At 39.8% G+C, this 27,592-nt stretch overlaps 2 protein-coding genes across 2 annotated transcripts in view; one reads left to right on the top strand and one right to left on the bottom strand.

Annotated features, from left to right (window-relative positions):
* Window positions 1-568: 568 nt before the first annotated feature.
* The window catches only part of LOC132011823 (olfactory receptor 52M1-like), a 34,332-nt gene continuing 7,308 nt past the window's right edge, over window positions 569-27,592 (bottom strand). Inside the window, exon 2 of the mRNA XM_059390995.1 lies at window positions 569-1,325. Coding sequence (XP_059246978.1) covers window positions 569-1,325 — 757 coding nt within the window. The remainder of the gene's footprint in view (window positions 1,326-27,592) is intronic.
* On the top strand, window positions 21,470-22,423 carry LOC132011818 (olfactory receptor 52M1-like). Its single transcript, XM_059390981.1, has one exon. It carries the CDS (start codon window positions 21,470-21,472, stop codon window positions 22,421-22,423), a length of 954 nt encoding a protein of 317 aa, XP_059246964.1.

Consider the following 27,592-nt stretch of genomic DNA (forward strand, 5'->3'; position numbering starts at 1 on the left):
GGCGGGGGGGGCTGGGGTGGGAAGCAGGCTCCCCGCTGAGCAGAGAGCCCAATGCAGAGATAGATCCCAGGACCCTGGGATAATGACCTGAGCCAAAGGCAGAGGCTTTAACTCACTGATCCACAGGTGCCCCTTGATCTATGCATCTTAGAAACCTCATATGCAGTTTATAAAGTAAGATTATTCTGTCCTGTTTCCAAAGTGTAAAATGTGAACAAAACTAGCTACCTCCTAAAGATGTTAGGATATCTGTAAGACTTGCATAAGTGATGACTAGACACTAAGTGCTATTTATATTACTGATGTCATCATGATTTCACCTTGAAAGCTCAAATAGCCTTTAGTCTTTAAAAAAAAAAAAAAAAGAAAGAAAGAAAGAAAGAAAAGTAAAGTAAAAACAACTACCCTTAGAATTTAGAGTTGTCCTGTCTTGGCATTCCTTTGGAATCACACAAACTAGAGAATACTGGGCCCAACATCTCAGACTGGTTGAAATTCCCATTTGGCAAGCTACCTACCGTATTACAATTCCTTCTCTCTGTGCTTATTTGAAAGAAAAGAAAGTAAGTCATTTAATCTTAGTTTCTGTCTTTAGGATTTGAAGAAGCCGCTCACGGATCTGCTTGGTACGGACAGCATAGACGATGGGATTGAGGATTGGAGGAATGAGGAGGTAGAAGTTGGCTAGTAGAGTGTGGACTGGAGGAGGCACTTGGTGACCAAATCGATGAATGAGAGAAGAAACAGCAATAGGAACATAAAAGATCAGAATGGCACAGATGTGAGAACCACATGTCCCGAGGGTTTTAAGCCGGGCCTCAGGTGTGGCCAGCCCCATCACAGCCCGGAAAATCATCACATAAGAGGCAGCGATGGCCATGGAATCCAGGATCAGGACCAGAAAGCCAATGCTCAGCCCATAGACATTGTTTGCCCTGCTGTCACCACATGCCAAGGTAACCACCGCCATGTGCTCACAGTAGGAGTGGGAGATGACACGAGCTTTATAAAGGGGTAGCCGCAGGCGGATCATCAAAGGCAGAGGTCCAATGTATAGTACACCTCGGAGGAGGGCAGCCAGCCCCAAGCGTCCCACCACATTATGAGTGAGCACTGTAGTGTGACGGAGTGGGTTGCAAATGGCCACATAGCGGTCAAAAGCCATGGCAAGGAAGATGCCTGACTCAACTGTGGCAAAGCAGTGGATGAGGAACATTTGAGCCAGGCAGGCATCCAGGCCAATGTCCCCAGCACCAAACCAGAAGATTCCCAGCAGTTTGGGCATAGTAGAAGTGGACAGAACCAGGTCGATGACAGCCAACATACACAGGAAGAAGTACATGGGTTGGTGCAGGCTATGTTCCACCTTTACCATAGTCAGAATGGTGACATTCCCCACCACAGCAACCAAGTACATTGAGCCAAAGGGGATGGAAAGCCACATATACAGCGACTCCAGCCCTGGGATGCCGGTGAGCTGGAAGGAGCTAGGTATTGAACAGACATTGTGAGAAGGGAGCATGATTCATAAATGAACCTTCTCACCTGTGGCCCAAAATGCAGAAGAAACTTTTTCTAGAAATAAAAAACAAGAATATTTTATTAAGTTCTATAATAAAGAATAAGATCATTGATGCCACAGACTTTCTTAGAAGAAACTATAGAACAATGTCCTAGTTTAAGTGTCGTGTTCATGCTTTCATAGTATTGAAAAATTGCCAAGTAAAAGCTAAACACATATTCAAATGAATGTAGGAGTATTTCTTTATAATAGGACTCTCAGAATAATGTACTTGCATCAATATAATAAAATTACATGAGACAGACTAGTACTAGTTTTTACTCTTTTAACTCTGCAGGTAGGCTATGTGACATCTCCCAGGATTATATTAGAAGGTCTTAAAATGCAAGCTCCTTGAAAAGAAGAAATAGTTGATGCTGAAAGATACAGTGAGAGACTCCTGGGACTGTCTAGGCTCTATGGTAAATTTGAAGTTTAAGCTAGAGGCCAGCATTTGCTAATACATGAGTTGAAACATTTAGCCTGCAGGCCAAAAATCACAAAGCAGAGGCATGGGCCAATAAAGGACTTCAGAGGATGGAAACAAAGGGATTCCTGAAAGGTGAAAGCTGCTGAATGTAGCACAGTCTGTGCGTCTGCCCAAAGGCAGATCCTTGTAAGGGCCTTCTCCCTTCATGGAGGCTGAATAGAGAAGATTGCAGAAGAGAAGAGGGCCATCCCTAGGAAGAAAGAAAACACATTAAGCTCTAGTGGCAAGAAGCCTAGAGGATAGTATTTGGTCAGAGAAAAAGTACCATACTCAGAGTCCAGGGCAACCGGCTTCAGATTAGTATGAAAAAAATACGTGGGAACAGTTTCGGAGTTTTGTTTTCTAGGATCTAAAGGATCATACTGGAATGTTTCCTATCATATTAGAGGAATGTCAAGGACATGGAAAAGCATATAAGAAGCTTTGTCTCCTAGATCTTGGGTGTTGTAGGGTTGAGTGTAGCAGGGTTAGTAGTCTGGGCTTTGGGATTTTCCAGATCTGGTTTCAGCTTGTGGCAGTAGGAGCTGACACAAGTGCTATTATCCTATCAGTTACATGAGTGACTTCATATGAAAACAAACTTAAACCGTTGTGGCGTAGAGGAGGCAAGAGGATTAAAGGAGAAAGCAATGTGTGACACATTAACACTAAACATTATTAGCTCTTTCTAGTTGTTGAATAATGTTCAAAACCAAAAATACATCCAGGAAAGCTCAGACTTTGGAATGCCTGTCTCTGCAGGGAGCCATGGAACAGGGAGGATGACAACCATACTAGTGACTTGATCCCACAAAAGTCTTCATGAGCTGGGTTTCCTCTCCAACCCAAGATTCTCCTAGGTCAGTACAAATGTGAACAGTATTGGTAAGGCAAGGTAAGAAGGCTGAGTCAGTGGGGCTGGGCAAGACAAGCACACAGGAATCAGTCCATGATTGAAGAAACCAGGTGAGCTCGGATAAAGGAAGCCTTTCCTGGTCTTCTCACCCTGTGTGATAGTTATTCTCCATTTGTCCATCTGAAGCTCTGTCCTAGGTCCCTAGAAACTGATATTTATGGATTGCATCACTCAGGTTCCCTTCTCTTGTGGTTTCTGGGTGGGCTCACCAAAATGAGACCACTAGGAGATAGGAAAATGAGACTAGAGATTAGGAATCTGTTCCCCCAGTTCCCTTCCTGCCAAACACGGCACTGACATGGTGTTCTACCAAATGTGTCTTCCCTTTTGTCATCAGGCCTGAGTTAGGTAATGCTGTGCAAAGTTTGTTCTGGTGCTTCGCCATCGCTTATTTAGTTTCCTTAACTCTTCCCAGGCCTCAGCAAACAGTCCCTTCATTTGCTCCCTTCACCAAGCCACTAGTTTGGGTCAGACCAGATCCCAATAGTGCACAATCTTTACTCAGTATTGTCTTTGCAAAGCAGTCTGCGTCCTCAGCAGGACACATAATCTAAAAGTTGTCAACTTTACTGAATTGGTTCTAAAGGCAAAACAATTTCCTGGTAGTCAAGGGCTAAATGACCTCTACCAGGACTTAAAAACTGAAAATAAGAGAGGACTTGGCTCCTTCACCCCTGCCTCTACTTGACTGGACTTCATAACCTGATGTTATACTAAGCAAAGTTATATTCAAGTGGACAGTAAGCTTTACTCCAGAAAGGGAAAGTCTTTGAATGGAAAAGTTGGCAGGACTTGTCAAGCGAATTTGTCTTCTCTTCCCATGCTCCTCCCCCATCATAGTAGTTACCCTTCTCCTGTGAAGTGGTTTCAGCAGTCTTATTGCTTTGATGCCATTTGAGTCCCAGCCCTACACTATATACACAGTGTTCTGAGCTGCCTGCTCTCATGCATGATTCCTGAAACAGAATCTATATTTAATAGAGAGTATGCCTATCTTATTCTCTAGTGAGAGCCCAGCACCTGGATATGTCAAATAAGAATAACCTACTGCCTATTTAAAGCACCTGGAGGTGTTTTGGAGGGCCTTGTATTGGCATTGAACTAGAGGCTGCTTCAGACTTCCTGAGTGGGACTCTGAAAATTCCACACTTCACATCCCCTTGCAAGAGCATTCCTTCCCTTGGAGTCTGGTCTTGGAGAGTTCTACAGGAATATAATCAGAAGTAGAATGCCTAAGGGTCCCAAGGCTGTTCATCCTAAAAGGCTTGGAACCCTTCCTGATGATCTCTGTTCTTTCAGATTCCCCTTTACAAGATGCTCTTACCTGGGCTGGGTAGTGTCAGAGCAAGAGCCTAGGGCTCTGCAAATGTCTCTGAGGCCTGGCACTTATAAGCATTCTGTTTAGGGGCCAAGGGAATTCCATCTTGACTGGTAACCTTCCCACTTCCCTCAGTGGACATGGGAAATAGCAGGCTTTTTCCCAGAAGAATGAATGTAAAATCTAAACTTAAGCACAGCTATGCTTAGCATGTCAGAGTTCATCCAGAGAGGTCTAGGGAAAATAGACTTTCTAACTGAGTCATGATCCCTTGGGTAGGGTCCAAGTCCTGCTCTTGCTGGTTGTATCCGGCCTCCCTGGTGTCTGCAGGTATTCTGAGGACACTGAATAGAAATCAGAAAGGTCTTTCTAGAGAAAGGACGAGGAATCTCCTTAGAATTAGAGCTCAGCCTGGCTATAAATCTCTAATGAAGTTTGATATCTTACAGTATGTGGAGGGGATAATAATTTCTCTAACTTTAAGACAAATGAATGCCTATTCCCTAAAAATTAGATACTGTGCAATTTTCTCTCCCCACTCACATTGTGAGAGGTATGCCTATGGGCTGTATAAAAACATTAAAGGTATTAACTTCCCCCATAATTTAGTATCTTAAATCTATGTTAAATGTGTCCGGTGTCTATTCAGCCTTGGAAGCAGAGGTGAATCAAGAATAAACATGGTCTTGGGGCACCTGGGTGGCTCAGTGGGTTAAGGCCTCTGCCTTCGGCTCCGGTCATGATCCCAGGGTTCTGGGATCAAGCCCCGCATTAGGCTCTCTGCTCAGCAGGGAGCCTGCTTCCTCCTGTCTCTCTGCCTGCCTCTCTGCCTACTTGTGATCTCTGTCAAATAAATAAATAAAATATTTAAAAAAAAAAAAATGGTCCCTATTGATTCTAGCACTGTCCAGGAGAGGGCATCCTGGCCCAAGGATGAGATACCAGGACAGTCTGGGCTCCACAACACAAAGGAAAACTTCAAGCTTTATTAGATACCATAATCCTTCATTTGAATGCGCTGACTTGGCTTGTTTTCATTCAGTGAGCCTTGTCTTATTACAATTTGGTTTACCATGGAGGTCAAAGGTGTGAAATGTAGAGGTCAGGCTGGCCTAAGGCTACCAGAGTACCTAGATTTCTGGTTTATAATTTTATCAATGAGTTGTACTATTCTTGCTCTGAAATAAGCCATCCTTCATGTGCAATTCTAGAAAAGAACTCTTAAGCTTGTTAGGCTAGCTGCTGTATTAGAATATGTAGGAATAAATATTTGGGTACCATGAATACATCTCTGAAGTCTAAAGGTGAATTTTCTTATATATAAATGGGAATGCTGATGCTCAATATAAAGAATTTTGCCAAATCTTCTTACAAGTGGTAGAACCACGATTTAGAATCTGGGATCAAATTTGATCTCCTGCTCACTTCTGGGGGAACTGGTCTACCATAGTGGTTAGGAGCATGACCTGAGCCCACATCTGTCTAGTGAATTGCCAGTACTGACACTAACGAGATCTATGCCCTTGATGAAGTTATCCTTAAACCTGGTTCACTCTAAGCTTCCCCACATTCTTCCTTGTCTTGAACCACCCCCCCTGTATATCCCTTATTCCAATAAATTTTCTCAGCTTGGACCATCCAATCTCTAGCCTCCCTCAACCAGTCCCTACACAGGGCCATTAATAATCTCCTCTTTTCTATGTTTTCCAGTATGTGGAAGGCTTCTCTTAGAGCCTGAAGCAACTATGGATGTACAGCTGGATGAGGGAATCCCCTTCAGATCTATGTCCTCATAGACAATGAGATTAGTCTAGATACCACTTGAAATCTCTGCTCCTTCAGGTGTCAGAATGATTTGACAAATGATAGGTTGTAATATACCAATGAGAATTAGAAGCTCTTTTAATGTTTAACTCATTAAATGAAATTGCTATGCCAGTATCAAGTACTGTTCTTCTGTCTCATGTTCTCATCCCCTTACTTACTGTGCTGCTATACTTTGGGTCCTCTGGCTATCAATTCCCAAATCCTTCTTCTTCTCACCTAAACAACACTCTGAGATATGAGCTCTACTTAGAGTCCTCACTTCTCAGATCAAGATACTGAGGCACAAAGAAGCTAACTAATTTGCCTGAATCTTACATAGGTAGCAATGAAAAACAAAAGTTTGGGTAGGCTTAAATTTTACATTTTTAGTCCTAGTTTGCTAGTAGTTTATGAATGCCAGATTCTTTTTCTGCATCTATTGATAACGTGATTTTTTTTCTTTAGACAATTGAGATAAATTACAACAATATTTTGAAATGTTGAGTCAGCCATGCATACACAATAAATCCATTGGTCACAGAGCATATACTTATGCATTGTCAGATTTTGTTTGCTAGCCTTTTGCAGAGGATTTTTTTGTTTCTGAGACATTTCCCAGGGAACCCATCTGGACCAGGTGTCTCATTATGGAAGGTTATTAATTACTTTCCTTATTTGAGTTTGGTAGCCTGTCTTTCAAGGAACTGATCTCTTTCATTAGGTTACCGAATGTATGAGCATAGAGTGGTTCAAAATACTATTAATCCTACACGGGATCACTGGTTGTGGTCCTTCTTCTATTTCTGTTATTAGTAATTTTTCTTTCTTCCTTGACCTGGCTATAGGTTTATCACTTATACTGATTCTTTAAAAGAACCAGCTCTTGGTTTTGTTGATGTTCTCCATTGATTTCCTGATTTCAACTTCATTGATTTCTTTTAATTATTTAAATCCAATTAGCCAAGACACCTGGGTGGCTCAGTTGGTTAAGCGGCTGCCTTCGGTTCAGGTCAAGATCCCAGCATCCTGGGATCGAGTCCCACATCGGGCTCCTTGCTTGGCAGGGAGCCTGCTTCTCCCTCTGCCTCTGCCTGCCACTCTGTCTGCCTGTGCTCGCTCGCTTTCTCTCCCTCTCTCTCTGACAAATAAATAAATAAAATCTTTTAAAAAAATCCAATTAGCCAACATATAGTACATCACTAGTTTCAGATGTAGTGTTCAATAATTCATCAATTGCATATAACCGTCAGTGCTCACATCACATGCCCTCCTTAATGCCCATCACCCAGTCACACCATCCCCCTACCCACCTTCCCTTCAGCAACCTTCAGTTTCCCATAGTAGAGAGTCTGTCATGGTTTGTCTCCCTCTGATTAATTCCCATTCAGTTTTCCCCCCTTCCTTTATGATCCTCTGTGCTACTTCTTATATTCTACAGTGAGTGAAACCATATGATCATCTTCTTTCTCTGATTTCACTTAGCATAATAGTCTCCAGTTCCATCCACCTTAATGTAAGAGGTAGGTAATATTCTGTATATATAAGCCATATCTTCTTTATCCATTCATCTGTTGAAGGATATATCTGTTCCTTCCACATTTTGGATATTGTGGGCATTGTTGCTGTGGATGTTGGGGTAAGGTGCCCCTTCTTTTCATTACATCTGTATCTTTGAGGTAAATACCAAATAGTGCAACTGCTGGGTCATATGATAGCTCTATTTTCAACATCTTGAGGAACCTCCATAAGGTTTTCCAAAGTGGCTCTATACCTTGCACTCCCACTAACAGTGTAAGAGTGTTCCCTTTCCTCCACATCCTCTCCAACATTTGTTGTTTCCTGTCTTGTTAATTTTTGCCATTCTAACTGGTGGTATCTCAGTGTGATTTTGATCTGAATTTCCTTGATGCCAAGTGATATTAAGCATTTTTCATGTATCTGTTAGCCAAATATATGTCTTTGGAGAAGTGTCTGTTCATGTATTCTGCCCATTTTTTTGACTGGATTATTTGTTTTGGGGGATGTTGAGTTGGAGAAGTTCTTTATAGATCTTGGATACCAACCCTTTGTCTGTACTCTCATTTGCAAATATCTTCTCCCATTCCATAGGTTGTATCTTAGTTTTGTTGACTGTTTCCTTTGCTGTGCAGAAGCTCTTTATCTTGATGAAGTCCCAAAAGTTCATTTTTGTTTCCCTTGCCTTTAGAGATATATCTTGAAAGAAGTTGCTGTGGCCAATGTCCAAGAGGTTACTGCCTATGTTCTTCTCTAGGATTTTGATAGATTCCCATCTGACCTTGACGTCTTTCATCCATTTTGAGTTCCTTTGTGTATGATGTAAGGAAATGGTCCAGTTTCATTCTGTATGTACCTGTCCAGTTTTCCCGGCACCATATACTAGAGTGTCTTTTTTCCCATTAGATATTTTTCCATGATTTGTCAAAGATTAATTGACCATAGAGTTGAGAGTCCATTTCTGGAAATATTATTCTGTTCCATTGATTTATGTGTCTGTTTTTGTGCCAATACCATGCTGTCTTGTGATCATAGCTTTGTAATATAGCTTGAAATCAGGCAGTGTGATGCCCCAGCTTTGTTTTTCTTTTTCAGTATTCCCTTAGTGACTCAGGGTCTTTTCTAGTTCCATATAAATTTTAGGATTATTTGTTCCAGCTCTTTGGAAAATGTCAATGATATTTTAATAGGGATGGCATTGAAAGTGTTGATTGCTCTGGGCAGTATAGACAACTTAACAATGTTTATTCTTCCAATCCATGAGCGTGGAATGTTTTTCCATCTTTTAGTGTCTTCCTCAATTTCTTTCATAAGTGTTCTCTTGTTTCTAGAGTATAGATCCTTTACCTCTTTCGTTGGGTTTACTCCTGGGCATGTTACGGTTTTTGGTGCTGTTGTAAATGGAATCAATTCCCTAGCTTCTTTCTATAGTTACATTGTTAGTGTATAGAAAAGCAACTGATTTCAATGCATTGATTTTTGTATCCTGCCACAATGCTGAATTGCTTAATGAGTTCTAGTAATTTGGAGGTGGAGACAAAGTGTTTGACTAGAGTTTGACTTCTTTGCCAGTTTGAATGCCTATATTTCTTTTTGTTGTCTGATTGCTAATGCTAGGACTTCTAGTACTATGTTGAACAACAGTGAGACTGGGCATCCCTATTGTGTTCATGACCTTAAGAGAGAAGCTCTGTTTTTCTCCATTGAGAATATTTGCTGTGGGCTTTTCACAAATGGCTTTTATCAGGTGGAGCTGAGCGCTGAGGCCTAGAGCTAACACCAGGAGACAGAAAATACGACAAAGTGCTGCCACTTGGATACTGGGATGGCAGGATTACTCCCATTGCATGTAGACTCCAAGGTCTGACCTGCAGAAAAGAGCAATCACAGAGCTCTTCAAAGACACTGGGGTTCCCCTGACAAACTCATTTGTCACAGTTGTGGTGAAATATATGTTCTCTGGACCCTGTAAGGGTGGGCAAACAGAACTTAAATGACAAATCTACCTTAACTTTCCATTTCCAGTCACTGAATTCCTTTCTGTACAGTTTTCCAAGGCAGATTTGGCATTTCAAGTTAATTTATTGTGGGCCATGTTTTGGTCCATGTTTTATCCAATAAACCATACTGTTAGACCTTTTCTAACTCCTTGAGTTGCAACATTAAATCTGGAATCTCTGCTTATTGGACTCCCCTCATTAAACTTAACCAGATCCCATTTTACCTTCCTTCCACTATTAACCAACACATTTAGTGTCCATTCCCACACATATTCTCTGGATTTGTCTGTATGAATAGAAAAGTTGAGTTCTCTTGGAGTATAATGCTTTTTCTCATAGGTGACACTTTATACCCCATCTTTAGAGCTCTTCCTGGAACTTGAGCATAGTAATAGGCCTAAAAGTAAAGTGAAAGTGGATCCCAAGGAGAGCCTGCATTATCCTGTATGACAACTGCCTTAGGGGAAGTCACTACAGGTTCCTCGGCCAATTTAGGATTAATCCCCTTCAGACAGGCCACTTTCACTGGCAAAGAAGATTCATCAGAATGAAAGGGCTCAATGTCCCAGCATTATCAGGCTCTTCTATATCCCCATTCCAACTTTCAGGATCCCATTTCTTCCCAGTCAAGACCCTTACTTTCTTAGAGACCCTGCAAGACTGAGTTCAACGTGCACTGTAATTGAGCCAGTCCCAGGATAATCTGTGGTCGTTTCTATTTGTTTTCCCCCAGCAGTCTCAGGCCTGTGGCCACAGGGCACACATAGACAATTTCAGGTCATTTATATAGTTCTTGAACTAGAAATTCAAATGTCGGAGCTCATCTATTTCCCCCCCACTTTGTCCAGCAACATTAGGAATAACTAGCCAATTCCATTCTACTTGTTACCTTGATAAATGTTTGATGCTGTCCTACAGGGTCACTTATAACCTTGCCTCCTAAAAGTATTCGATTACAAGTATCCATGGTAATACTTCATGTGTCTCTATTGCCCTATCATGCCATGAACTGTTCATTCTTTACTCTTTACTGCTGAAAATAGTAGTGTTTTTAAATATAATCAGATCAGAGAACCAATTCTAGACACTAGAATCAATTTAGAAAACTGACTTTTACAAGTCTGTTCTTCTAGTTTCCAAAAGCTGAGTTTAGGGATTTCTAGAACAGAACCAGAGGTGTGTGTGTGTGTGTGTGTGTGTGTGTGTGTGTGTGTAGGAGTAATCTTAAGAAATTGGTTTATATAACTAAGGAAGGTGGTAAATCCAAAATTTGAGGAGTAGGCCAGATTCTTCCTCCCATGAATAAAGTTAGGGTAAGGAAGACTTACTAGGTGAAAGCACAAAAAGGGAGAAATCTATATTCAAAAAAAAAAGAGCAATGTAAAATGTTGGAGAATGTGAGTAGGGATCAAAGTGTTCTCTGCTGACTTTATTTGTAGTTGATTTTTAGCTGCTATATCCCAAGTAAACTCTGCCAGCCATAAACCCCACCAAACTGAAAATATGACCTATAGAAACAAAACCACTCTTCCTGCCTCACTACTCCAGTCTACTATTGACTTTGAAAACCAGTATCACGACCAGGGTGTGTGTGTGTGTGTCTCTCTCTCTCTCTCTCTCTTTTTTTTAACAATTTGAAGCTTTACTGAGTTCTTTTTTTTAACGCCTTTTTTTAAAATTTCCAAGATTTTTTTTAATTTTTTAATTTTTTATTTCTTTTCAGTGTAACAGTATTCATTGTTTTTGCACCACACCCAGTGCTCCATGCAATCCGTGCCCTCTCTAATACCCACCACCTGGTTCCCGCAACCTCCCACCCCCCGCCCCTTCAAAACCCTCAGATTGTTTTTCAGAGTCCATGATCTCTCATGGTTCACCTCCCCTTCCAATTTCCCTCAGTTCCCTTCTCCTCTCCATCTCCCCATGTCCTCCATGCTATTTGTTATGCTCCACAAATAAGTGAAACCATATGATAATTGACTCTCTCTGCTTGACTTAATTCATTCAGCATAATCTCTTCCAGTCCCGTCCATGTTGCTACAAAAGTTGGGTATTCATCCTTTCTGATGAAGACATAATACTCCATAGTGTATATGGACCACATCTTCCTTATCCATTCATCCCTTGAAGGGCATCTTGGTTCTTTCCATAGTTTGGCAACCATGGCCATTGCTGCTATAAACATTGGGGTACAGATGGCCCTTCTTTTCACTCCATCTGTATCTTTGGGGTAAATAGCCAGTAGTGCAATTGCAGGGTATTAGGGAAGCTCTATTTTTAATTTCTTGAGAAATCTCCACACTGTTTTCCAAAGTGGCTGCACCAACTTGCATTCCCACCAACAGTGTAAGAGGGTTCCCCTTTCTCCGCATCCTCTCCAACACATGTTGTTTCCTGTCTTGCTAATTTTGGCCATTCTAACTGGTGGAAGGTAGTATCTCAATGTGGTTTTAATTTGAATCTCCCTGATGGCTAGTGATGATGAACATTTTTTCATGTGTCTGATAGCCATTTGGAGAAGTGTCTGTTCATATCTTCTGCCCATTTTTTGACATGATTGTCTGTTTTGTGTGTGTTGAGTTTGAGGAGTTCTTTATAGATCCTGGATATCAACCTTTTGTCTATTAATAAGCGTGTGGAGGCAGTGCATTCCTTCAGAACACTGATTTGTACAGAGATCATGATTCAACATAACTTCTATAATTGTTAACCAAAGTGGTCCTTATAAATTGATAGACTGCCAACTTCAATTTGGGCTTTAAAGGAGTTAAATTGTTACTAAAATGCAAAACCAGAGTGTGGAGAAATGGGAGCACTGTGATTACTCAGTATCTGAGGCAATCCCGAAGTTTCTCTCCATCCACCACTAAATAAGAATTGTACTGAGGCCATATACCCCCAGGAGGGGACTCCTTTCAGGGTCATTGTTAGGGATGGCATTGAAATACAAAGTTCATAAACAATCCTGGAACAATGAAAAAATAATTAAATTTTATTTTATTTTTTAAAAAGACAAAGTTCAAGGATAGATCTCCCAGTGTATGCAATCTTTCAACTAATTGACAAATGACTTTCCAGGTAATAGAATTAGTTCTTTTATCAGGTAAATGGGCAAAAAGTCTTGTAGGCATCCATGGAGTAACTTGTGGATTGAATGTGTGTTTCCCCACCTTCCCCCACCCCACCCCAAATATCATAAAGCCCCAGCATGGCTACTTGGACATGGGTCCTCTAAGAATTTATGACGGTTAAGTGAGGTTATAAAGGTAGGGCCCTAGTCTCATGGAATTAAACACTAGAGAGCTCTCACTTTCTCTTCATGTATGCACAACCGAGGAAAGGCCATATGAGGACATAGCAAAGAACTGGTGGACTACGATCCAGGAGAGCCCTTACTGTAGATCAACCATGCTGATACCACGATCAGACTTCCAACCTGTAGAACTGAGAACTTATGATTTTATTTATTTGACAGAGTATGCACAAGCAGGGGGAATGGCAGAGGGAGAAGACCCTGGGATCATGACCTGAACTGAAGGCAGATGTTTAACCCACTGAGCCACCCAGGCGCCCCCTAGAACTGAATTTTTTTTATTTTATTTTTTTATTAACATATAATGTATTATTAGCCCCAGGGGTACAGGTCTGTGAATCACCAGGTTTACACACTTCACAGCACTCACCAGAGCACACACCGTCCCCAGTGTCCATAACCCAGTCACCCTCTCACTACCCCCTCCCCCCAGCAACCTTTAGTTTGTTTGGTGAGATTAAGAGTGCTTTATGTTTTGTCTCCCTCCCAATCCCATCTTGTTTAGAACTGAATTTTTATTAAGCTATCCAGTCTGCAGTATTTTGCATTAGCAGCCTAAGAAGACTGATTCATCTTATTTCTGGCTGTCAGTGGTCATTTGATAACCTCCTCTACTCCAAATTATAACTTCCCCTTTCATTGCAGTTATCTTGTACTTGTTTCACCATTGTCTTTAGATGTTTGGATGGTGGATAAAGTTGTTCAACATTTGTGGGTTCCTGAGGAGCTATACTCAGTTCTAGAGAGAACAGTGGGATTGAAGGGAAATAGAATGTTTTGGGGGAAGGGGATTCTAAGGTACTTGTTAGTTAGTTAGTTAGTTAGTTAGTTATTTTCAACGTAACAGTATTCATTGTTTTTTGCATCACACCTAGGGCTCCATGCAATCCATGCCCTCTCTAATACCCACCACCTGGTTCCCCCAACCTTCCACCCCCCGCCCCTTCAAAACCCTCCGATTGTTTTTCAGAGTCCATAATCTCTCATGGTTCACCTCGCCTCCCAATTTCCCTCAGTTTCCTTCTCCTCTCCATCTCCCCTTGTCCTCCATGTTATTTGTTATGCTCCACTAATAAGTGAAACCATATGATAATTGACTCTCTCTGCTTGACTTATTTCACTCAGCATAAGTAGATGAGACTGGGGAAGAACTCAGGAGTGAATAAATTGTACTGCAGTCTGTCAAGAAGGATCTCAGAACTTTTCCTAATCTCACCCAAGCAGATGTCTGATGGGGAGATGGATTCCTTCTCTAGTAATTAGTCAGGCCTGTGCTTTATTAGTATTGCATGGAGCACAGGGTGTTGTATACAAACACTGCATCATAAACTAACATAACACAACAAAAAAAAAATTTTTTTTAAGGTACTAAAAGAGCTATACACATTCCAAGGTTGAATTATGCCAACCCTAGCTTGTGTCTTTTCCAAAATTCTAAGAGGCCATTTAATAGCATGCCCTCTCCATACCCACAAAACTCAAGGTCAGCAATGAGGTCCCCTCTTCCATTCCTGGTTTTAGTATTTGTCTCTTTCTCTCTGAGTCTTAACTAAAGACTGAATAACAGTTCTTTTAAAATGAACTAGCTTTTGGTCTAATTTTTTTCCTCTGTTGACTTTTCTGTTTTATTTTACAGATAGCCATTCCAACTGTTATTTCTTGCTTTGGCCTGCTTTGGGTTTGATTTGCTCTTGTTATAGTTTAAGATGGAAGCTTAGACTCTTCATCTGAGATCTTTCTTCCTTATATGTTTGGCACTCAAAACTATATATTTCCTTCACAGCACTGCTTGAGCTCCGTCCCATAAATTTTAAGAGGTTATGTTTTCATTTTCACTCAGATCAAAATGTTTTCTAATTTCATATAAGACTTCTTTTTGGAGCCATGGATTACTCAGAAGTTTAATTTACATATATTCAGGACTTCCTGAATGTTGACTTCAAACTTAATTCCATTGTTATTAGAGAATATATTTACACAGTTTTAGTCCTAAATTTATTAACTTGTTTTATGGAATACCATATGGTTCATCCTGGAGAATGTTCCATGCATGATTGAAAAGATGTGTGTTCTACTATAATTATACAGTGTTCTATAAATGTCAACTATGATTTGGTTGATGGTATTCAAATTTTCTATATCCTTGCTAATTATTACACAAATTGAATATGGTTTTAAAAATTCCAACTATTTTTCCCTTCAATTCAGTCTTTCCTCCCTATGTTTTGGTGCTCTGTTATGTGTATATAAGATATACATAAATAGGTCAATAAATGAAGAAAACCTAACAGTTGTCATGAAATTTCCCTTGTTTCTGGTCTTCATTCTTTTTTACATGCTTGATTTACCCTCTGGTATCCTTTTCTTTCAGCCTAAAGGACAGCCTTTATAATTAAACTCTGCTAGCAATGAATCCATTCCTCTGGGAAGGTCTTTATTCCCTCCATTTTTAAAGAATAGTTTGGAGATTTCTTGGTTGACAGTGTTTTTTCTTTCAGCACTTAAATAGTAATTTTTTATTGAAATTATGTTTATATATTATGTCACACTGAACAACATGTTGATATATTTATATGCTTTGCTATGACTGCCATTGCAGTGATAATTAACTATTTCCATTACATCACATAATTTCTTCATTCGTTGAAATAATTAAGATCCAGTCTCTTAGCAGCTTTGATTATAATACAGTATTGTCCATATTCACTGCTCTGCATTAGATTTCTAGGACTTATTTACTACTCATTTAAATTTTGTACCTTTTTTAAAAGATTTTATTTATGTATTTATGTATTTGACAGACAAAGATCACAAATAGGCAGAGAGGTAGGTGGGGAGTTGGGGGGTGGGGTGGAGCAGGCTCCCTGCTGAGCAGAGAGCCCAATGTGGGGCTTGATCTCAGAGTCCTGAGCTGAAGGCAGAGGCTTAACCCACTGAGCCACCCAGGCGCCCTGAAAGTTTGTACCTTTTAAACACTCATCTTCTCTCCTTCACACACACACACATACACACACACACCCATTCTCTACCAAACTATGTTGTACTTTTTTTGAGTTTAGTTTTTTTAGAGCCTACATATCATATATATCCATATCTATATATGATATGTGGATATATATGTCACATAGTATTTGTCTCTTTCTGACTTGCCTCACTGAGAATGTCTTCAAGGTACATTTATATTGTTTCAAATGGCAGGATGTTCTCCTTTCTCATGGCTGAATAGTATTCCTGTGTGTGTATCACATCCTTATCCATTCATCCATTGATAGGCACTTAATTTGATTCCATTATCTTGACTATTGTAAATAACTCTGTAGTAAACATGGAAATACATCTGTTATTCTGTTTTCATCTACTTTGTGTGTATACACCCAGAAGTAAAGTTGCTGGATCATATAGATCTATTTTTGACCATTTTGGGAATCTCTATAATATGTGTCCTGTTTTGTTGGTGGTGGTGGTGATTTTTAATCACATATCTGGGCTTAATCACATACCTGGTATATGATTACCATCTAATCTATTTTATGAGACATGTAGCCCATTATTCAACAATAATATACACAATATAACAAAAACTTTGTTCAGTTCTGAAAGAACATTCTTCCTTCCCTAATGCTACAATAAGATAACTTCTGTAGTGTTATCCATACTAAGGACAAATAAATCATAGACCTGTACAATGAATCCATCAATTAAAGCACTGATCTAGGAGTAGTAGATGATACTCAGAGAAGCAGATTTTCACCCATGGGGCTACCTGGTGCAGACAAAAGAACATGTGCCTGAGATACACGGAATATATTCCAGTGGTGGCTCACTCTCATTCTCAGTCTCTTCCTTCCTTCCTCCCACACCATCCCTCACCCTTGGTTGAGAAAATAGCCTTACTCTATGTTTTCTCATGTGATAGGGGTTTTGTTATACTAGCAGTGAGATCTTTCTGCTTGGTACTTAGCACTCATAAGTGCCCTCATAAGGGTTGACTGAAGAATAAATACCTCATAGCAGTAAGAAAAAATGGTATAAAACATAAAACCATAAAAAAGAAATCCTGCGGGGGGTGGGAAGTTGGGTCAGCCTGGTGGTGGGTATTGTGGGGGGCACATATTGCATGAAGCACTGGGTGTGGTGTATAAACAATAAATTCTAGTACACTGAAAAGTAATTTAAAAAAAACTTTAAAAAATTTTTAAATTTTGAAAAAATAAATCCTGTCATTTGACAGTGTGGACGGACCTTTATTGTTTTACACTAAGTGAAATGAGTCATGAAGAGAAAGGCAAATAGCACATGATCTCACTTCTCTATGGAATTTAAAGGCCAGACTCCTGGCAATGTAGAATTGTGTTTGCCAGCAGCTGGAGGTTAAAGGAAATGAGATGTTTATCAAAGGATTCAAACTCTGAGTTATAAGAAAAATAAGTTTTGTGGATCACCTCTATAACATGGTAACTGTAGTTAACAATATCTTGAAAGTTGCTAAGCATGTTGATCCTAAGTGTACTTATCAAAAAATCATAATCATGTGAGGTGATGGATATATTAACTACCTTATTGTAGTAAATATCTGAAAACATATATGTACCAAATCATCACCTTATACACCTTAACTCAAAAAAATGTAATATACCAGTTAGATCTCAAACCTGATGGAGGGGCTGGGGGTGGCCTTTAAAATCCAGTTTTATGCCTCTCTCCTACATATAAATTTCTATATCTTTCCAGTTTTGCCTAAGATGTTAACAGTTATTTAATTTGAATCTTCACAGAGAAGACCATCCTCCCTTGAACTACTTGGGGATCTTAATGTATGTTAAAACAGATTTTTCCCAGAGGTGGTTGGAAGATTTAGAGCTGGATGGAAAAAAAAATCGAAGTTTTATTAACATTTAGAGAATGCACAGTCAACTTCATACTTTCATAATGGCACCCAAGAACTAGAAAGGAGAAAAAGAGGGAAAGTAAGAGCTAATAAGGCAAGTGAAGAGCTGAAGGCAGACACTTAACCAGCTGAGCCACCCAGGTGCCCCACAAATCTTATTTTTAATCAAACATGCTCCATTTATTTGACAGAGAGATAGCACAAGTAGGCAATGCTGGCAGGAAGAGGGAGAAGGAGAAGCAGGCTCTCCACTGAGCAGGGAACCCAGTGTGGGGCTCGATCTCAGGACCCTGGGATCATGACTTGGGCTGAAGGCAGAGGCTTAACCAACTGAGCCACCCAGGTGCCCCAAACAAGCTTTTTTAAAAAGAAGGGAAATTCACAATGTTGGTGAATATACATAGTATATAAAGTAAACCTAGGCCATAGCTTAGTTTTTTTTTTTAAATAACATAAACAATAACTAAAGTATCCATGGGGATTATATAAACAGCTGGTGGTTTTTCACCCTTCTCTTGTGAACTTTCTCCCAGTATCCCCTTTGGAGTCCTTAAAATACCTCCGTCTTGGGGATTGGGTAGTCAGAAACCTGGAGCCAGTCAAGAACCCCAGCTAGGGGAATAGAAGTTAAGTCTATAATCTAGTGCTGGGAGTGAAGTGGGATTAGAAGTTGAAGACTGCTCCCAAGACAGGGTGACTGAAGGTCCAGGGGAAAGTGTTTAGGTTTCTTTGTGCTGCCCTTGGGAAAGAACTGGCTATTTTCAGCACCTGGATTAAGAGGACACAGGACAAAATAGTGAAGAGATCCAGGCTATGCCCTCCCCTTGACTCTAAACTAAATTTGTCCAAGTACACAGACAAGAGATGACCCCTGTCAGTAACACAGCGTAGGGCTCTGTGGACAGCACTCCCAATGGGTAAGTACATTTCAGACAGGGGGACAAAGTCATTGGGCACAAATTCCAAGTTCCAGAAACTACATTTGTCTTCTGGTTCAGCCAGGACTTATCTTTTTCCTGGGTCTAGTCAAAAGTAGAATAAAGAGTACAATTTGGCCTGGGTTGTGAAAAAAAGGAGAAACCCCAAGGCAGGAACTTCATTGCCTAATACTGTCCATCAGAACACAAGAGGAAAAATTGGACTATTCTAACCTTATCGGGCTTCTGGTCTCTTCCCCCACAGTCAGACAAACTACTCTCCTGAGTTGATTCTTATACCATCAGAGGTCTCTTCAACTGACTATACCCATGTTAAAAGAGCTATTCATATAGTTAGGAAAGAAGGATATGGAGTCACCAAGGTCCTGTGGAAATAGTACTATGTGTCTGTGTTCTGTGGAAGAGGTCAAAGAACAGAGGGAAGGAGTAGATAAGGAGGGAACACAGTACCTATTCTGAGGGGCAGGCTTCCTAACACTTGACCTTCTGCATGCTCACAAAAACTCACACATTTATAGACAGTTGATTTAATACATGAAGAAACTCTACAATAGCTATTTCCTTCACTTTACAGACTAGGAAACAGGATTGAAAGCAGAGGCAAAGTATACACTCCCTCAATCAAAGCCAGAAACAGCAATTAGTAGTTGAACCTAAGTTTATCTTGCTGCTAATCCATTTTGCCACCATAAAACCTCTTTCTCAGAAGCTTCAGACCTACCAAGATGCTTCTAATAGGACTTGGAGACAGTGTTCATGTGGGGAAGCCTTTATGTAGGCTGACACAGAAACTGTTTCTCTGGAATGTTCTATGTAAAGTAACACAATTCCAGGGCTGCAATCTAGTTCAGACCACCCCTTAAGATGCCAGTTATCAACTTGGTGGATTTTACTTTTATAAATATTCATATTCTGCTTGTCCCAGCACAAAATTTGGGTTTGGCACAAATCAGAAATCTGGGTTTAAGTCCATCCTATGAACATTAATTCCTTTTTTCATAAGTAACCTACCTTACAGAGTAATCAGGCCTCTTTCTGCTTTGGATTGGGGGTCTATCACAATATTTTTAGACAACACTTCATTCTCCTTGGTGTGAGATAAAATTGTATAATTATTACCATTCCACTTAAATCCCTGTCCCATCTCTGTAATTCCTATATTTCTGAGACCTCCTCAGATGTCCCATGTAATAGAGAAAAAGGAACTATTCCAAATTGCAGAATCTCAAGTTCCGATCTGTTCCCCATAGTGAACAGTAAGAATTCAGGGAGAAAAAATTGCTGCCATGTGCCAAGAACCTCATACTAATTTTCATTTGTTCCTTATAATTATCCTTTATAGTAGATATTCTTTCCATATTTTATATGGAAAAAAATGAACTGTCAAAAGGTTAGGCTACCTGCCCAGAAACCAAGTAAAATAAAGGTCTGGGATGGGAAATCTGGTTTATTAGATTGCAAAGCTTGTGCCCTGTGGTGCAGCCTCCAGATGCCTTTCCCTTTCCTGTCCAATAAATCCACAGAAGCTCACAATTGAGTTCTGAAGAAAAGACTTCACATGTTATCACTTATTGGCATATTAAAGTTCTTAATTCAAAGAATTGCTGAAGTTGGTGAGATAATATAACAAAAACACTTGTAGAATATTTTTTTAATTTTTTATTTTTTATAAACATATATTTTTATCCCCAGGGGTACAGGTCTGTGAATCACCAGGTTTACACACTTCACAGCACTCACCAAATCACATACCCTCCCCAATGTCCATAATCCCACCCCCTTCTCCCAAACCCCCTCCCCCCGGCAACCCTCAGTTTGTTTTGTGAGATTAAGAGTCACTTATGGTTTGTCTCCCTCCCAATCCCATCTTGTTTCATTTATTCTTCTTCTACCCACTTAAGCCTCCATGTTGTATCACCACTTCCTCATATCAGGGAGATCATATGATAGTTGTCTTTCTCTGCTTGACTTAGAATATTTTAAAGTTCACAAATCTCCTTTTTCTTTTTTCTTTTCAGCAATTAATGGCTGACCAAGAATTAAGAAACCCTGTAAAAACTTATGTTGCAGCTAGAATTAGGAATCCCTGAGGTTACATAGGGCCATTTTCATGCTTATTTGCCATGAAAATATCTAAAATATAAAAAAGAATTAAAAGAATATTTGAAATGTGCATGGGTTTGTTTGAATTTAGTGACTACTCACCCACTCTGGTATAGACTACAGATCCCAAAGAAGGCTTTGTAGAGGAGAAATGATCTGGGATGGGCCTTGAAATATGTGGGGAATTTGCCTGGGTAAAGACCAAAAAGGTGGTGAAATCTCTCAGCACAAACTTGGCTGTGTGAAGAAAGTCACCCTGGTGAGGATGGGGAATCTGTGAATTAATGTTGCTGAGAATCTGATGGGAAACAGCAAGATGACAACCCTAACCAGGACAGGACCCGAAGTAAACTCTGTGCTCTTGGGGTGCCTGGGTGGTTAAACATCTACCTTAGGCTCAGTCCAGGGATCATGACCTGAGCCGAAGGCAGATGTTTAACCTACTGAGCCACTCAGGCACCCCATGTAGTTTCTTTAATAAAATCTATAACATACCAAGGAGTCATTCAGAATTCTTTATTATAGGCTCCACCAATTGCACAGGATGAAAGTAAGAATCTAGCTACAGTTTCCAGAAATTGTATCTCTCATAAGAGTAAAAATCAAGTGCTCCTGACTCCTGGATACTCCACTGCCTGAAACATGTTCATGTCTAATAATGCCTGCTTGGTGCCTAGTTCTTTCTGGCTTACTGGCATTCCAGGGCTGCAATCCCTGCACATCTGGCTCTCCATCCCCTTCAGCTCTATGTATCTGGTGGCTGTAGTGGGGAATGTGACCATCTTGGCAGTGATAAAAGTGGAACGCAGCCTGCACCAACCCATGTACTTCTTCCTGTGTATGTTGGCTGTCATTGACTTGGTCCTGTCAACCTCTACCATGCCCAAACTGCTAGCCATCTTCTGGTTTGGGGCCCACAGCATTGACCTGGATGCTTGCTTGACCCAGATGTTCTTCATCCACTGTTTTGCCACTGTTGAGTCAGGAATCTTCCTTGCCATGGCTTTTGACCGTTATGTGGCCATCTGTGACCCATTACGCCACACCTCTGTGCTCACTCATGCAGCAGTGAGCCATTTGGGCCTGGTTGCCCTCCTTCGTGGAGTACTCTACATTGGACCCCTGCCTCTGATGATTCGCCTGAGGCTGCCTCTTTACCGGACCCAAATTGTTGCCCATTCCTATTGTGAGCACATGGCCATAGTTACCTTGGCATGTGGTGACACAACAGTCAACAACTTATATGGAATGGGAATTGGCTTCCTGGTATTGATCCTGGATTCATTAGCCATCACTGCCTCCTATGTGATGATTTTCAGGGCTGTAATGGGGTTGGCCACCCCTGAGGCTAGGCTTAAAACCCTAGGGACATGTAGTTCTCACATTTGTGCCATTCTTGTTTTCTATATCCCTATTGCTGTTTCTTCTCTCACTCACCGCTTTGGCCATCATGTGCCTCCCCATATCCATATCCTTTTAGCCAACTTTTACCTTCTCATCCCACCCATCCTCAACCCAGTTGTCTATGCTGTCCGCACCAAACAGATTCGAGAGAGACTTCTCCACGTTCTCAAGGCAGGCACTCAAACCAAGTGACCATTCTGCATCTGCAGGGCATACAGATAAGGACAGCAGGAAATGACTTTGACTAGGGAAGCCAGTACAATCATACCCATGAAGATTGGGCTTACCTGAGATGAGCCATAAAGTTCTAAGAAAAATGCTAGAATATATTCCACTTGACTGTGGATTTTCTCAAAGTGGAGAGAGGACTACCTGGGGAAATCAAGGTATGAGTTTTTATATAGTATCCCTTTTCATATTTGACATAAAAGTAATTGCACAGAGGCCACAGAAATAGGTCTATTTGACATTTTTTATAAAGGATTTCTAGTTTCTCTTTGAAGAATGTTTTGCACAATTTGTAGAAGATAAAATTCTACTCTAACACCTTCTTGAAGACTGTTTACAAATTTTTAGTGAAGACTTGTAAAAATTCAACTGCATTGGCTAGTTTTCCAATCTTTTTGGCTTGCCCCAGAAATTAGGATGAATAGCAATATGAATGTGAGAAATCTTTATCTAATAGGACTTAGAATGGAACCTTCCTGCCCATAAACGTTAAAGTTCTCAAGTCAGGTTATTCCCCCATTTAAAAATGGAAATACACTATTCCACATTTCCTCTTAATAATTAACTGGCAACAGGGAGGAAAAGACAGAAGGACACTAGGAGATTTTGTTTTGGCAGTCCTGAAATGGTCCTGAAGTACAGTAGCCACACTGAAATAATAAAATGACAAAGAGGGAAGAAAGTAACAGTGGGATTACTGACGTGAAAGAAGTTGGGTAGGGAATGGAGTAAAAATGAATAAGTGGTAGCTACAAACCTTGAAATAACTTCAGATCTTTTAAAAAAATTCTTGGTTCATACTTATTTTGCTATGATTTGACCCTTTTATTGATCATAGAAGTTCTGTAGCAAGATGATTACTTCAGGTTAGGAACCTACAAGAATCTTGTGGTAATGCATGAAAAATAAAGCAACTACTCCCAATTCTAGTGATTCAGAATTATGGTATGTCTATTTTAGTTCTAAATCAAAATGTTCAAATGAATTTAACTTCATTTTACAAACCATTACAAACCTAAGGTGAATTACCTTAGGTTAAAAATAAATCTTTGTGTTTTGAAAGCATAATCTAAAGAAGCCAGTGATTAAACAAGAACAGTATTCAAACCTCATATCTTCCAAAAAAAAAAATGTTTAAAGGAAAACAAACTTAGAACTAGCTAAGTACCCCTGGGGATAAAAATATATGTTTATAAAAAATAAAAAAAATAAAAAAGGCAATGAAATGGATTCTGTCCTTGGACCTTGAGAAGAAATTCAGCCTTCCTAACATCTTGATTTTAACCCGGTGAGACCCATTTTGAACGTCTTACCTCCAGAACTGTAAGGTAATAAATGTGTGTTGCTTTAAAAAAAAAAAAAAAAAAAAAAAAAAAAAAAAAAGCTAAACTTTAGAAAAGGGTTTGTGATATTTTATTTGTTCAGAATCCTATGCCTAACACTAAGGTTAGATGGGGCATATTAATTTTTCTCTATTTTGGGATGGGGTGTTCATTCCCCATCTCCTTATCAAGGACTCTGGAGTCCAGTGCCAAACCCAAGTTCACTTATTTTAGAAAGGTTGTGTTCTATGAATATAAATTTTGGTGCTAAATATAACCTACCTACTTATATTTTTGTTTTTATATTTGTTTTTAATTAGGAGTTGATGAAAAGATAGACGCCCAGAGCTAAAAGTTTGTTTAACAGAATTATCTCCTAACCACAGCCCTGGACTTCAGAGAAAATAAAGAAAAATGTTCAAACCCAACAGTGGCACCAATGCTAAAGGGAATGACAAGGAACCTTTGTCATGGGATAGCTTTTTGGCATATTGTCTTAAGTCTGATTTATACCACATAAGGCAGAGAATGTGTGTGGATTCCCAAGGCTTTTATTCTCGGCTTAAATTGCATTTAGCAGGGTTACTACTAAAAAATTTTTAGCCAAATAATCTCAGAAATACCCCATATGGTGTTTCTAAATGATCTTCTGTGTCTACTACAGACCAAAACTAAATACCATCTCCAGCTTCATCCCCCTATGACATTGAATGATTGGGAGTAAAAAGGAGAAATACCAGGCAAACGTGTGCTCCCATTCCATCCAGGGACAATCACCCATGACAACACCCAGACCTATCAGACTCAGGGTGTAAGCTTAGTTATAATACGGCATTTAATCCCATTGTCAACCATAGTCCTGTCTGGGCTCTTTTGTAACTTTCATGAAGGGGCTAAGCTCAGAAGAGTATGGAAGGGAATGTACCCCGGTGAATGTAGTATGGGGACATGACAAGTCCAGTAACTGAACATCTTATTCAAATCCAGTATCTCATTTCTCCACACAAATATGACTATTTAAATTTTTATTTAAATTCAATTTAACATATAGTGTATTATTAGAGGTAGAATTCAGTGATTCATCAGCTGCATATACAACACCCAGTGCTCATTACTTCAGGTGCCCTCCTCGATGCCCATCACCCAGTTACCGCATCTTCCCACCCACTCCCTTTCTAGCAACCCTCAGTTTGTTCCCTATAGTTAAGAGTCTCTTATGGTTTGCCTCCATCTCTGTTTTCCCTTTATTTTTCCTTCCCTTCCCCTATATTCACCTGATTTGTTTCATAAATTCCACATATGAGTGAAATTATACAATATATCTTTCTCTGACTTATTTCACTTAGCATAATACACAAAACCCTCTAGTCCCATATAATATATACTTATATAAAACCTCCCCCTCTTCTTTATCCATTTATCTGTTGATGGACATCTAGGCTCTTTACATATTTTTGCAATTGTGGACATTACTGCTATAAACATTGGGGTGCATGTGCCTCTTCAAATCTCTGTCCTTTTTCTATCACCCACACTGAAGATGGGAATAAAAGATACTCCGCACCTCTTGGGTCTGCAAGTAAGTCTTGATGGAAGAAGTGAAGACTGGGGTAAAGTTGAGGGAGGGGACATCCTTACAGTTATTTTAGTAAATGGTCATGTGACACACGTGAGTAAGAACTTGCGCTCTGGATTTAGGTAAAAGGCAGAGATGGATCTGAACCAATAACTGGCAGGCTTTGGGTGTATTCATAATCTAAGCCCCAGTTTTCTTTTCTTAAAAATGAAAGTAGCAATAGTAGCTTCTCTTGAGTTTATTATAAGGATATAATGAGATGATCTAAAATGCCTGCATAATTCCTCACATAAAGAATAAACTTGCCTTTTAAAAATAATAGTATTTTATTGTGCACTGAGAGACCCAGGAGAGGAAAAACTGAAGCAAGTTCCTGGAAAAGCAATAGAATATCTGTAGTTGTTTCTCATTTATGAATCTATCAACCTCAGCTCTAAGAAACTCTCTTCTTTGCTTCTCTCAGAAAGTCCATTCACAGAGCCAGCTTTCCTCTGGTCTCCTTAGCTGCCCCAGCACCCATTCGTGTACATCTGAGGATTTTCAACTAGTGACACCCATTTATTTAGTCTTGGGATGCTAAGAGGCCATATACTTCTAAACATCTCCCGTATAACCAGTGAAAAAGATCCAAAGTCACAGGCTCAGTTGTACAAAATGTCACTTCAGGTTTTTTCCTGCATCATCCACAATAGGGCTTAAAATTAAAATTGAGTAAAATTAAAATCAAATTGAGCTATAAAACTTAATTCCAATTTGTAGTTTAGTCTGATACAGGTTTTAAAAGTCCCCTAGAAGTTTTTCTGTCACCTTCTTCTTTGTGTTAAACTTAAAATTGCAGTATGGGATGGGTGTGTTCCTGTAAGATTTCCACCATGGCAGTCACATAGGAGAGGACTCTCTCCTTCCTTATTCCTTATTCCCTGGTCTCTGACGCCAAGTACATCCTTATGCTATATTTATGATACTTTTTCATATTGTGACTATGGGAAATGACCGTCTCTTACTAGATTCTCTAATACTGTTGATCCACTGATACTGCAATCATGTCCCCACAGGATCCTCGCAGGGATGGTCTCCTCTATAACCTTCTAATTCTCATTTCTTCACCCCAGCAGCGGAGCTGTGTACAAACTGGCCAGACTGATCACTCTTACTTTCTTTTACCCAACCCTAGTCTCACTTACCTCAGGAGTGCTTAGGATCCACTTCCACACCACTTAAGGCCCTTTCTGGGTTAACAATATAGTCTTACATAAGATAAATATCTTCTTGACTGGCAGGTTTCCCCAATCTGAATCTTCCCAAGTTTTATCTTTGTGTGAAGATCTTTGTGTTATCTTTGTGTGAAAATCAAGCTATACCATTTTATGGCTATTTTAAAAACACATAGAGGACCTATGACTTTATCTTGAATGAGATTTTTCCCTACTAATCTGGGACTTTTGTTGGCATCTATAAAATAAGATTTTAGGAGACGACACCTAAGCTCTTTTACTAGATCCTAAATTGAAAAAGTCTGTTTACCAAGGGAAGACAAGAATGGAACTTTTTATATGCCTGTGAGCACTAGCTATGGGAAGGAGCAGTATTCCATTAAGAATCTTTCAGAAGACTCCACTTCCTGTGCTTTCTATCTCCCATTAAATGAGGATAGAAACTTCCATTTCTCATGATTCAGGATCCAAATGTCTTCCTTCCATTTATATAACTACACACTCCCTTTCCTGTGGGTGATATTCCTGATAATGACAGAAGCTTACAAGAAGGTGAACCAAAGTCAGGTGAACCAAAGTCAGAAGAAACAAGGTGTCAGTCATCAAATAGACTATACTTGGGCTCCAAACTAATTCTTGGGCAAAACTTTTAGCAGTCAACAAAAAACCAAACTATAAAAACCAGTGATGTACTATAAGTTGGCTAACTGAACATAATTTTAAAAAATAAGCTTTAAACAGATGATAAAACAGAATTAAGGCAGAATGGGCTGTTACAAATTGGGTGCTGAAGAGACAGTGGTTCTAGCTCCTACCATTCAAGTTTCTTTGATATGAGTCTGTCACACTGGCCTATTCTGATCCTGTAATTCATGAGTACAAAAATGCCACCCATAACATATTTAAGGCATCAACAAATGCTTGGATATATGGATAAATGAATTTAAGAATGCATGAATTTCTTTAAGTTCAGATGGATGAGATGATCAAATATCATCCAGGTATTTTATAACTTGATACA

The sequence above is a fragment of the Mustela nigripes genome, chromosome 1, assembly GCF_022355385.1.
Source record: "Mustela nigripes isolate SB6536 chromosome 1, MUSNIG.SB6536, whole genome shotgun sequence".
Classification (NCBI taxonomy): domain Eukaryota; kingdom Metazoa; phylum Chordata; class Mammalia; order Carnivora; family Mustelidae; genus Mustela; species Mustela nigripes.

Excerpts from the sequence above, each read along its gene's own strand:
- LOC132011818 (XM_059390981.1), top strand. The coding sequence starts at position 21,470 with ATGTTCATGTCTAATAATGCCTGCTTGGTGCCTAGTTCTTTCTGGCTT.